Source organism: Neofelis nebulosa, chromosome 14, assembly GCF_028018385.1.
Source record: "Neofelis nebulosa isolate mNeoNeb1 chromosome 14, mNeoNeb1.pri, whole genome shotgun sequence".
Taxonomy (NCBI): Eukaryota; Metazoa; Chordata; class Mammalia; order Carnivora; family Felidae; genus Neofelis; species Neofelis nebulosa.
The window spans coordinates 68,023,125-68,035,882 of NC_080795.1; the positions used below are offsets into that span (position 1 = coordinate 68,023,125).

Below are 12,758 nucleotides of genomic sequence, written 5' to 3' on the forward strand. Positions count from 1 at the left end.
GAAACTTTCTACTTAAGTAGCTCAGTCTTACACCCGGCAGAAAAGGTGTAAAGGCCTGAGTCTGTGGTGTGAACCCCAGTGTGCAAAGGTGGTCACTGGAGTGGGAAGGAGTGGGGAAGGAACTGAAAGATTGTGACAGGAAGTTACCGGGAACAGTTTCCTGGAGAATCGAGGGTGGGTAAAAGATCTGAAAAAGGTAGAAAGGGGCAGAGGGATAGTTTGTCATGAGGTGAAGGGACAGATGTGGGCAGAAGCTTCAGGACAAAAATAACAATGGCACGCCTTGGGAGAACAAGGGGCAACATGTCAGGAGTGTGAAGTATGTGTGGTGAGTTGAGGGGACGTCTGAACAGCTGAGGGGTGCCATTTGCACTCACAGACCAGGTTCACACAGCAGAGAAAGGGTCATTAATATGCCCTGAGGACCCTCAAGGTGGCCGGCAAAGGTCTGAGCTTTTCTCACTGAATCTTTACAACAATCTACGGGGGCAGGAATTGGAAGGCATTTCTCAGATTAAGGAAGCTGATGCCCAGAGACGTAAAGGAGCCCAGGCAGGGTCACACAGTCACTAAACAGCAGCACCAGGCTTTTCTCAACTGTCTGGCCAGATTCAAAGGCTGTCCTCATTTTATCTCGTCAAGCGGATTCCCTAACATTTTTGTTTGTTTGTTTATCAATGGGATGACTTCACTTTAATAAAAGCACTTACGGACTTATAATCTAAGTTATTTCACGAATTGGCATGAAGAACACTGGTGGTAATTTTAAAGATTTTTTTTTTTTTGGTAGGACTGAGGGACAGTTATAGAGTACGAGAACAAGCACAGCATTCAGAGTCTGAGGTGACGAGTTCAATCCAGGCTCTGAACCGTTGTTACCATCAGCAAGTGATTACATTTTATAGCTTTGATTTCTTTACATGTGGAACAAGAATAAAGATGTCTAGCTCATAAGGCTGTAAGGCTCAAACGAGAAATATTTGTGGAAGCATTTCCCAAGCTAAAATATGCTATATAGCCAAAAAAAAAGTACCAGATGCTGTTTTGAATGACCTTTAAAGTGATGGTGGGGTTTTCTTTTCTTTTTTCTTTTTTTTTTTTTTTTGATGTTGGGATTTATAAGAACCTAAAAGAGACTAGAACAGAGACGAATGTGCCTGATTCTCAAAAATTAATCTGGTTAGACTGTTACAGGTGGTTCCTTGTTTTTCGGACAAAATGTAGTGACCTGCAAAACATGTTGCTAATTTATATCACATTATTAAAAACACACCAACTTTTCCTACTAGGAATAATAAAGTAATTCGGAAATATATTTTAGGCTAACCATTTGGTATCAAATACATCAACAAAAGCCAAATATAGTAATCACAAGATCATACTGATTAAAAGAGTAATTTTTTCAAACAAAAAGCTATACCTTTGAGAAATTCTACTGTGTAATTAACTTTTATCAGAAATGAATTTCATAGTTAAAACATTAAGCATTAAAAAAACAGCTTCTCATCTTAAAATTCAGAATGGTCATTCAGGGGCACTTTGAAGGGTTTCTATCTATATAAAAATTTTAAGTGATACCATGATTTTCCCACTGATAAAATTTCCTAAAAGAAGCAGGATTAATATGATTAACGTGAAGGCTTGAGCTGTGTTGTTTCGAAAAGTCTGCATGTCCCCTCTTCTGCCACTAGATGGCAGGCGCACAAGGAGAAAAAACCCAGAAAACATGAGAAGACAAGACTCCTGGATACCATCTATGTTAGCGGTTACTAATATTCTTTTATTAAAGATTTTATTCGTTTATTTCAATGTTTATTTATTTTTGAGAGAGAATATGTGTGCACATGCAGGAGGGGAAGAGAGAGAGGGAGAAAGAGAATCTCAGGCAGGCTTCGTGCTGTCAGTGCACAGCCTGATGGAGGGCTCCGATCTCATGAATCATGACCATGACCTGAGCCGAAATCAAGAGTTGGACACTCAGCTGACTGAGTTACTCGGGCACCCCTATGTTAGTAGTTAGTAATATTCTTAATGTTCATTTATTTTATTTTGGAGAGAGAGAGACAGAGAGAAAGCACGAGCCGGGGAGGGGCAGAGAGGGAAAGAGGGAATTTCAAACGGGCTCCACACCACCAGCATGGAGCCCAATGAGGGGCTCAAACTCACGAACCGTGAGATCACAACCTGAGCTAAAATCAAGAGTTGGACGCTTAACCAACTGAGGCACCCAGGTGCCCCAGTAGTTAGTACTATTCTTGAGTGAAGTATCCTGAGATGATCAGGACAGTTACAGGTCCTTCTCTTCCTCCCTGCAAAGGCACATAAGCTGACACACTATGGTGAGGCTGGGGGATGAATTATGGACCTACGGACTATGAACCAGAGTATAACAACCCCTGTAGCCTAACCTCATACTTCAAAAATAAGAAGCCCCAAGTCCAGAGAAGATATGAACATTGCCAAAAGGAGCCCAAAGCTAGAGGCAGCTAAGACTAGGCTTTAGACATTCCTCAGCAATGTCCTAGCATACAACGATGACAACGTGGTTGAGTTTTTACTTTGTGTGTTTCCAAGAATTCGTGTGTACATTTCAAACACAATGATATTTCCTCTTTAGCAATTACCATTTTTCTCCACACGGGTTAGGGGTTTCACTCCCGAAAAGACATCAGCAAGCTCCATCATCCGCTCTGAGCCCTCCTTCTTGTAATGCTCCCATTTGGCTTGCTTTTCTGAAAGCATTTGCTTGAACATCTGTTGAAAGGGACAGAAGAGATTTACTTACTTAAGAGGAAATCCAAATAAGGCAGTTTACAAAGAAAGCCCTGAGTGAAACCCAATTTATTGTAAAAATATGTATCTAAAAGTAACATTACCCCTGACGTCATCTCTTAAGCTGCACTACTTTGTACAAATTGAGGGGCAAAGCTAGACCACTGCATCGGTTTTCAGACCAACTGCACATAAGCATCATCTCATCATCTGGATGGCTTTCAAGTGTTGGGATTCTCAAGCTCCCCCATAAAGATTCTGGTTCACAAGGTCTTGGGTAGACCCAGGAGCCAGAATTTTTAATGTGAAATTAAATTTGGTGGCCACTGCTCGAAGGTCCTTTGCAAGTAATAATTTCTGTGGTTGCATCTATTTAAAATAGGTCAGGGAAGGCTGAGCATGATCTTTGTCTGATGAGTGGAGAATGAACTAAATCACCCACAAAAATTTTTTCTTTTGGATCACACAGTAAGTCTGTTTATTAATGCACTCCTTCATAAAATTAAAGGCCTATAAAGAGTTGAGCAGAGGAGGAAATGGTATAACTCAAGGTTTTGCTTTTTCCCCCCCTTGAAACAAATTTTAAAAACCTATTTAAAGTGTGTCGCAAAACTACAGGGATTTATTTCACTGGGATCCTAAGAGGTAAATATGAGAATATACTGATTTTTCTCTTAAGAAATTCTTCATTCCTCAGCATCGAACTGAATGTTAAAAGATGAAGACTTCATTGTAGATGAAAGGATAAGGACTGGTGGAATTTTGTGGGGCCAGAGAAAGAGGAATCTTAGTGATCAGGCAGGGTGAGGAACAGTAGGAATTATTTATAGAGTCCATCCTGTCTTTTTGAATGCCTAGGACCGATCAATGCCATTTCACAAAGCAGCAGTGACAAAAATAACACTGTGAGGCCTTCGTTACAGACCTAATAGCTTGAAGCCCTTCAGACACTCATTCCCAGGTTGACCTCACAGGTTTCATATCTGGTAAGATGGAATTTGGGATAGGGGACGGTTCTCAAGTTAAGAGATGCGCCTTCATCAAAAGATTAGAAGAAACACAGGTCTAATTAGTGTGTTTCTAAGAGAATCAGAAGGTGATTCTAGAAAAAGGGTTGGGATGGGAGGTGGGAGAGATAGAGATAAAGGTTAAAGAACCGAGCTGAAATGTCAGACATTAAATATATCTTTGTTTTGCTCAATTTGTATTGGGTAGTTATTTTTATCTTTCTACCAGATCCTTTTCTTTTGAAGATCTTTAATGAGTTGGTCTTCTATTCTCTCCAATACAACAGACAGAAGGAAGCTGCCCATTCTGTTCCAACAGATTCCAGAAAAAGATAAACGATTAGAAATGCAGGCGTGGTCGGGCAGATGACCCAGATCTGTCCTGATTCCCACACAACAATATTGAGCTACAGAACTCTTGGGTGACTGGCGTCCTGCTTCAGGATCCTAACTGGACGGAGTGCACTGATTCCTTGGGGTGACTCTCACTTGCCTCTGAAGTTTGCTTTGACCAACAAATAAGATGCCTGGTTCCTGCTCTTGGATCTTTCTTGGTCTCTCATTTTGGCTTAATCTGTCTCTCTTCCCCACTGTACTGAGAGCTCCTGGATGGGAGGGACATGCCTTGTTCATTTTTGAATTCCTAGCACCTAGCTGGGAACAGAGCAGGTATTCAATAATGACTTGCTATTGAGAGGGAAAACATGAACATTCTTAAAGAGATCAAAAAGGGGTAGCGTTTCTCTGATCTTACAAAATTATACCCAGACAGGTTACTGAATAACACTCAACACATGCGTGTGCGTGATGTTAATAATCAGCATGTACTTTTCCTTAGCTACTGAACGGGGGAACACAGTGTCCTCGCACACCTAGAAGATAAAGAAAAAAACCGGCAGACCGCTAACCAGACTGAGGCAAGGAGAATATCAGTTTGGAATGGGCCTTAACATCCATGGCTAGCTCCTGGCCCACCTGATCCGAACCGCCAAGGCTACTGGTTATAGAACCTAGGCACTCCTGGGTATCAACCATTTTTATCATGCCCACAGAGGCTCTTTTAGGCATAAGACTAATCAACCTTAGAATTCCCTTCAGGGAGCTCAAAATCCTTAAAATCCTTGAGTGGACATTGTTTAAACACAAATCATCCACCCTACTTAAAAGCCCTTTCTAACAGGTTCTCATGGTTTTGCAGATGAAGACTGAAATCCTACAAGGCCTACATGCCCACCTTTCGACCTCATCTCATATCACTTTTATCTCATTCTCTCCCCTCTAGCCAACTGTTCTTTCTGGTCCTTGAACTGGTCATGCTGTTCCCTACCCAAGAGGACTCGGGCATATTCTGTCCTCTCTCTGCAATGGTCTCCAGAATGCTCCCGACCTTTGTCTTAGCTAACTCCGACAGGTTCCTTCTTCAGGTCCCTTCAGAAGCTCCTGCTTCTCTTCTCAGGGATTTTAGGTACTCAGAGAACAACGTTCCTTTCCCGTAGAGCACGTATCTCAGTTTGTATTTACGTTTTCATTAGTGTGATTCTCTGATTAATGTCCACATTCCTCACTAGACTGTCACCTCCATGGTCCTGTGCAATTTTCCCCATCACTGTATCCCCAATGGCAGTAGGCACTAAATGCCTGTTAAATGTTTAATCCTGTCCTTTTAGTATAAGAACGATCTCAGACAGCTAGAATCTGTAGCCTGAATCAAAGACTATGACTCGTTATTGAATCTCAACCCTTTAAAAATATTTTTAAGCACAGAAAAACTAAGATGTTGGTGATTATTCATTAAAGATCTTTACCTCTTTGAGTATAAACTCAAATTGTGCAGTGTCCAACAGCAATTGAAAGAGGATCTTGGGATTGTATCTAGAGTCTGTTAGAATCTGGTCCTTGATTTGACGAAGGCGTTTGTTGTTTGGGTCATAAGCTAGAAACAGGAAGAAAAGAGTTCCCAATTTATTCACTGTGCAGAAAATATGAAATCTAAGATGAATTATTAAAAACGTGCCTCCATTTTCACTCATTTGGAGCATTTAAAAAAGTAATAAGCAAGATGAGAATCAATAATGCGCGATAAAATCAATTACAGTAGATCTATGCCATGAAGTTAAGTACAACCGAACTTTTGAACACGACAGTTGGCTCTGACGTGGAATGTCATCCATGATATGCCGTTGAATGAGAAAAAGCAAGCTGCAGAACAGGGTTCCAAAGCCTGGGGGAAGTGCTTTGGAGGGAGGGAATGTAAAGAATATATGCACTCCTTCCTGCACATCATGACCCGAACACCACAGAAACTAAATAAGCACTTATCTTTCCCACGCATGACTCACAATCAGGTAAATCACTTGTTTCTGGTAAATCGTGACCTTGTGCAATCAGGTCAGACAATTGCCAGGCACAAAAATGGGAAACAGACGTGGCTGAAGGTAAGTGCACAGACCACTGGCAAGACGAGGTTGTCCCTGGAAGGGCCCAAATCCAGGAGACTCCTGGCTCACAGGGAAGGTGAGGAGGAGGCTGAGTCACTGGAAAACCACAGTTGGTTTTATGATACAATAAAGCGAAGGCCTGAGTTGTTCATGTGCTTGAGAATGGAAGACTTTGGTAAAGATTATAAACTGATGGGAGGGTGGGGGATGGGTATTGAGGAGGGCACCTTTTGGGATGAGCACTGGGTGTTGTATGGAAACCAATTTGACAATAAATTTCATATATTGAAAACAAATAAAAATAAAAATGAAAAAAAAAAGATTATAAACTGAGTCAGTGTGGTAAAATCCTCAAATTAGAACTGGAGTTTATGGACTGACTAAATGCGACTAACCAACACCAGATCCATTGGACGATTAAACCTCGGCCACGGTGCTCATGCTGTGAGCGAACGTAAACTGGAGAGGGATCGAGGCAAAGAAGCCAAATGAAAAAAAAAAAACAAAACAAAACCAAAAACTGGAAAGCAGCATTTTTTGAGAAAGAGATTTCCAGGATGAAGAGAGAAAGCTGAGGAGAAACTCCACATATTTCCAAAGATACAAAGGATGAAGACGTCCACCTGCTGTTTTCGCTGCCTAGCACCCACAGGAAGTGGGACCAGACGGAAGCTAGAGGAAAGAACATCTTGCCTGGAAGAGCTGTGAGACGGGCTCTGTGTTACCAGGGGAGGCTGCAGAATAATCTGGAGTGGACAGTTTACTTTGAGATACTGCCTTATCTGAAAGAACACGTGCTGAAGGCAGTACCTGTCTCAGGGTGGCTCTCAAGCAAAGTTTGTTGATGAAAAACAAAAAGCAGGAGGCTTCACGGGGCCGCTGGATGACAGCCACGCTTAGCGGGAAGGGCACGCAGCTCTGGGTGGGGGAAGCCATTGGTTAACTAACACCGATCCAGCCGTCACTGAGTACGAAGAACTGTGTCAGCTCTGAACAAGCTCAGGTTAGTCCAACCTACTTGTTTTTTCATTAAATCAGGAGCTTCTTAAGTCATAGGCTCACAGACCCTGTGAAGGCATTTCATACAACCTGTGAAGCAACTGAACTTGATGGCCAATAGCGTCTCCAAGAGGACTGTGGGCCAGAAAACTGTGATCTACCTTTATGAGGCACTCAGGTTCAGCCTGTTTATCAACTCTGTGGGCCCATGGTTTCCTGTACTTCCAAAATCATACCTCCCCCCCCCCCCCCATCCCCCATCATTTCTCCAGTCTAGAACTTCTTTTTACTTCAGAATCCTTCCTGCCTCCTGTATGGAGCCTTCCCCAGCCACCTTCACCCACTACCCCAAGCAACACTTCTCTCCTGCTCTGGATGAAATCCCACTAAGTGTCTGTTTTACACATCTGGCTCTTAGTTTTTTTTGTTTTTTTTTTTTTAATTTTTTTTTTTTTTAATGTTTTTTATTTATTTTTGGGACAGACAGAGACAGAGCATGAACGGGGGAGGGGCAGAGAGAGAGGGAGACACAGAATCGGAAACAGGCTCCAGGCTCCGAGCCATCAGCCCAGAGCCTGACGCGGGGCTCGAACTCACGGACCGCGAGATCGTGACCTGGCTGAAGTCGGACGCTTAACCGACTGCGCCACCCAGGCGCCCCCATCTGGCTCTTATTTACGGGCTTGGGTCTTCAATTAGTTTCCTGCTGTAACAAATTACCACAAACGTAACGGCTTAAAAGGACACAAATGTATTCTCTTACAGCTCCAGAGAGGAGAAATCTGAAATGGGTGTCACTGGGCTAAAATCAAGGAGGCAGCAGGCCCATGCTCCTTCTGCAGGCTCCTTCTGGAGGCTCTGGGGAAATCCTGTTTCCTTATCTTTTTCAGCATCTAGAGGCCACCATATTCCATGGCTTGTAGCCCCTTCCATCTTTAAAGCCAGGAATGGTCTGTTGAGGCTTTTTCATGATACCACCTCCCTAGTTTTGACTCTTCTGCCTCCCTCTTCCCGATTTAAGGACCCTCGTGATTATACTGGACCTACTGGGGTAATCCCGGATAATCAAACCTGACAAAGGGGCCTATTCAGGTGGGCCGTTGACTTGTCCAAGTAGACACAAAAACGACTAACTTAAAAAGCCACTTGATTCTCATCCAAAGGCTAAACAATTTTTGCACCACGGGGCATATCTTAGCTCTGAAAGCCTTTAAGTGGAGCCATACAGATGGGCACACCTTTCGCCCGTTACCTGAGTCTGCTGTGTGAAGCATCAGCCACCGGATGGCCACATTACAGTCTCTCAGGCAGTTCAGGAGCCTTGGGATATTGTCCAGAACCATCTCTTCCCTTAAATACCCTTCTTTCAGAAATTGTTGCACTTGGCTGTGCACTCTTTCACTGACGGTAGCGTATCTGCTTGACTTTGAGAAAGAAAAAGCCTGAATTACATTTTCAAAAAGAGAAAATTACTTTCCTAGAAAATGAATCCCATACAGATGAGCCCATTGACAAGTAATAACATTTCTACAGGAGGTGAATAACATGTGGACCATAGTTGGTAAGACTCAGAGGCAAGTGGTTTGTTGGACATTTTTTTCTTAATGTTTATTTTTTAGGAGAGAGAGAGAGAGCGTGAGGGGGGAGGGGCAGAGAGAGAGGGAGACACAGAATCCGAGGCAGACTCCAGGCTCTGAGCCATCAGCACAGAGCCCGATGCGGGGCTCGAACTCACAAACTATGAGATCATGACCTGAGCCGAAGTCGGACACTTAACTGAGCCACCCAGACGCCCCGTTGGACACTTTTGAAAAGAGCATTGGACTCAGAACCAAGAGAATCCTACCTCCTACCTCTAGCTATGGTTAGATATTGGTTTGACTTTGGGGTTCACCTCTCCCTCCTGGTGTCTTCAAATGTCAACTAAAGAACTGTATCCAGTGGTTCCCAGGGCCCCTTCTGTTCTCAACTTGGATAGAAAAGAAACATAGGCTCAACTGTCTATTCTTCCCATGATTCTTGACAAAGGAGGCAGGGCAGAAATATCCAGAAGAGGCTTCTACAGGCAGAGGAGAGCACAACAAAAATATACCTCTGTGTATTTTTCAATCCAGTGAACTTTCAAACCAGCCTTTGGGGATTTGGGTCATTCTACTTTCTCTGAAGCAAGAGTTACATGTTAAACATCATTAACCTCATCAGGTTAGTTTAAAACTACCACAAGGTGTTTCATCAGACAATTCTGAAATCTTCTTAAAATGGCACCAGAGAGAAAAGGCAATTTTGGAAACTAATTATAGTAACGAAAAAATTAATGCTCTGATGCCAGTAAGCATCAGAAGCGTCACTTTCTCTAATATATTTCCAGGAGACATGAAGTTGAAATTATTTTATGCATTATTTATGGAATGTAATTTACTTGAATAAAACATGCTGAAGTTCTTGGACTCAATGTCGTTCTATCTGCCCCAGAAACTCAAGAACTCAGCCAGCCAGGCTGAGGAAGATAACTTAGAAATGTCAAGGATACTGCCCAAAAAAAAGATTTTTATGGCTCTGTTTACTTAGGAATTTCCTCCTGCCTTGTGCTCTTATCAAAGCGATAGACTGTAAGCATTTAAACTTTAAGGAGAGGAAGGTCTTCAGTCTTCTTGCTGGTTTCATACATCAGAAATGATAAATTTAAATTACAGTGACGGGGCAGCTCTTTCTGCTTACGGGTCCTGTCCCCGTGCTTTAATAAAAACACCTTCTTGCACCAAAAAAATTAAAATAAATTAAATAAATTTAAAACATAAATAGAAATTACAGTGACAGGACATATTGCGTATGCTCAGTTACCATCCTGAACATGCATCCTACCAATGAAAACATTAAAATTCCAGCTACCTGTGAAAGCCATTCCATCCACATCGACAAGAATAAACAAAGTCAGCTGGGGCCATGTGACATACCGATTTGTCTTAGGACGCTGAACCTTAAGACCCAAGCCTCCCATTTACATATACCACATAAGTTACAAAATCTATCGTTACCTATCTTATTAGGATGCGCAAAATTCACCTTTCATTCGTCACTGCACTAAAATGTCTATGTGGACATTTTCCAAATTCCTTGGAATCTCTACTCATTTCCCACGCCGTAAAGCAGGCTTGTAGCTGTGACAGAATCCTTCTCCATTGGCCAGCACCTACCTGTTCTCTGACGTTCGAAAGGTCCAGAGTATTGTTTAAAGCAGTTTTTGCAGCTTTGTAAGGATCCCAAGCATCTGCTAGATTAACTGTGATCCCCATGTAAATACTAATTACCTGAAAGAGGACACATTCATCCAGTGTGTTAAATACCTACTCATCTGGAGGCAAAATTACAGAAGACACTGCCCACTCCCTCTGGTTCAAATTCCACTGCAACGAAAAACCCCGATTTGCCAAAGATATAGGTAAGCATTCTTTCTTAGGAGCACTTTGGAACAAGGGCTACAAAGGCCATTTATGGGAAAATGACTAAATCAGGGTTGACAGAAAAGCAGACTGACTGAACAGTGGCGTTCTCAAACATTTTCACCTCAACTTTTACGCAACTCAAAGTTACTGAAAACTCCCAAGGACTTTTTGTGTTTTTTTCAAATGGGGTTCTATCTATTGATACTTATCCTATAACACATCACAATCAAGACATTTCAAAAAATACTTATTCTCTTCATGTAACAGTACACCCATTACATGCTAAAACAGAAAACTGTTTTGAATTTAAAAATTAAATTTTTTAAAAATTAAATTTTTAATTAAAAAAAAAAATCAGACTAAAGGCTTTCCCAAAAAGTTTTGTGAGACGCGTGGCATCACCTTTTGGTTTCTTCGAGTCTCTGCAGCGTCTGGCCTGACCCAAGACAGCTGGGCTTGGATCCAGATTCCGCAGTGGGTCTCCCGCGCCGCCTGCCTCGGGGCCCCTGGGAATGCCGTGTGGACTTGGCAAAGGGGGACAGGGCAAGGCACAGAGCACTTCACTCTGTTTCTACCTCACGGACCCCTTGAATGAGCCTTGGGGGCCCCTAGGGCTCCCCAGTTCACTTGAGAATCCTTCAAGTAAAGGAAACAAAGCGTTCCTTTTGGGGTTCCTCACCCACCCACTCGAGTCTGTATAAAATTGCGATTATTTGTCCCTTGAAGCTTTGCTCAGGGTTGCCTGTGAAATCCTGCGGTCCCGGGGGTGCTCTTTTTGGTGGCAGTGGCTGAGCAGGGAGGCGGATCCCCAGCTCCATTTCTTCAACAGTCACTGGGCTTGTCATGCTTCCCTTTTCTTCTCGAATCAGATCTAGTCGTTGTATTTTTGAGAGAATTTTCCATTTTTCAGAGTCCTCCAATATATCGGCATAAAGTTGTTCATAGGTCTTCTGATAACTTCAAAACTTCTTTTATTGTATCTCGGGTCTGCTTTTTCAATCTTCACATATTTAAACTTGCCTTCTCTCTCCCTCTCTCTGATCAGCGTTGCAAAATATCTTTTTATTACTCTTCAAAAAACCAGCCTTTGTGGTATTGATCTTTTAGTTTTTTGTTAAACGTTTATTTTTGAGAGACAGAGAGAGAGAGAGAGAGAGAGAGAGAGAGAGTGTGCAAGTGGGAGAAGGGGCAGAGAGAGAGGGAGACGCAGAATCTGAAGTGGGCTCCAGGTTCTGAGCTGTCAGCACTGAGCCTGATGCGGGGCTCAAACCCACAAACCACGAGATCATGACCTGAGCTCAAGTCGTACGCTTAACAGACTGAGCCACCCAGGCACGCCAACATTTACCTCTAAGAACAGTTTTTAGTCATTCTCGTAAGCTTTGCTTTGTAGTGTTTTGATATTTCTTCATTTATATTGTGATTTCCTCCTGAACACAACAGTTAGTTTTTTCTAAACATTTAAAAATATCTTTTAAGTGTTGATTTCTAATTTAATTGAGTTCCAGTAAGAGAATACAGTCTGTAGACTAACATCATTTTTTAAAGCTTTCTTAACTTTGTGATCTAATGTTACCCAACTTGTATATGTATCCTTTCAAATACACACAGAACATCTATCGTGTATTTTTGGGAGAGCAGGATTATGTACAGAAAGAGATATATTAAAATTTCCCATCATGATTATGGTTTTCTCAACTTTTATAGGTTATTTTGAGTTTTTGCTTTATGTATTTTGAGTATGTCACTGGGTATGAATTTACCTTGCATTATTCTTTCCTAAAATTTTTTTAAGTTTATTTATTAATTTTGAGAGAGAGAGACAGCATGGGAAGTGGAGGAGTAGAGAGAAAGGGAGAGAGAGAGAGAGAGAATCCCAAGCAGGCTCTGTACTACCAGCACAGAGCCTGATGTGGGGCTTGAACTCATGAAACCGTGAGATCATGACCTGAGCCGAAACTGAAGACTCAAGACGCTTAACCAAGTGAGCCACCCAAGCACCCTGGATTATTCTTTTTAATATCATACATGATCCCTCTTTATCCCTACGCAGGTTTTTCTTTAAAGGTCTCTATGGTGTGATATAAGTATTTTCTTAG

General features: G+C 42.2%; 1 protein-coding gene across 1 annotated transcript in view; it reads right to left on the reverse strand.

Annotated features, from left to right (window-relative positions):
• Window positions 1–12,758, reverse strand: part of WASHC5 (WASH complex subunit 5) — a 63,950-nt gene that overhangs the window by 35,325 nt on the left and 15,867 nt on the right. The window contains exons 8-11 of the mRNA XM_058699031.1: window positions 10,411–10,524; window positions 8,469–8,640; window positions 5,585–5,712; window positions 2,625–2,754 (exon numbers count right to left, since the gene is read on the reverse strand). Of these exons, the coding sequence (XP_058555014.1) occupies window positions 2,625–2,754; window positions 5,585–5,712; window positions 8,469–8,640; window positions 10,411–10,524 (544 nt within the window). The remainder of the gene's footprint in view (window positions 1–2,624; window positions 2,755–5,584; window positions 5,713–8,468; window positions 8,641–10,410; window positions 10,525–12,758) is intronic.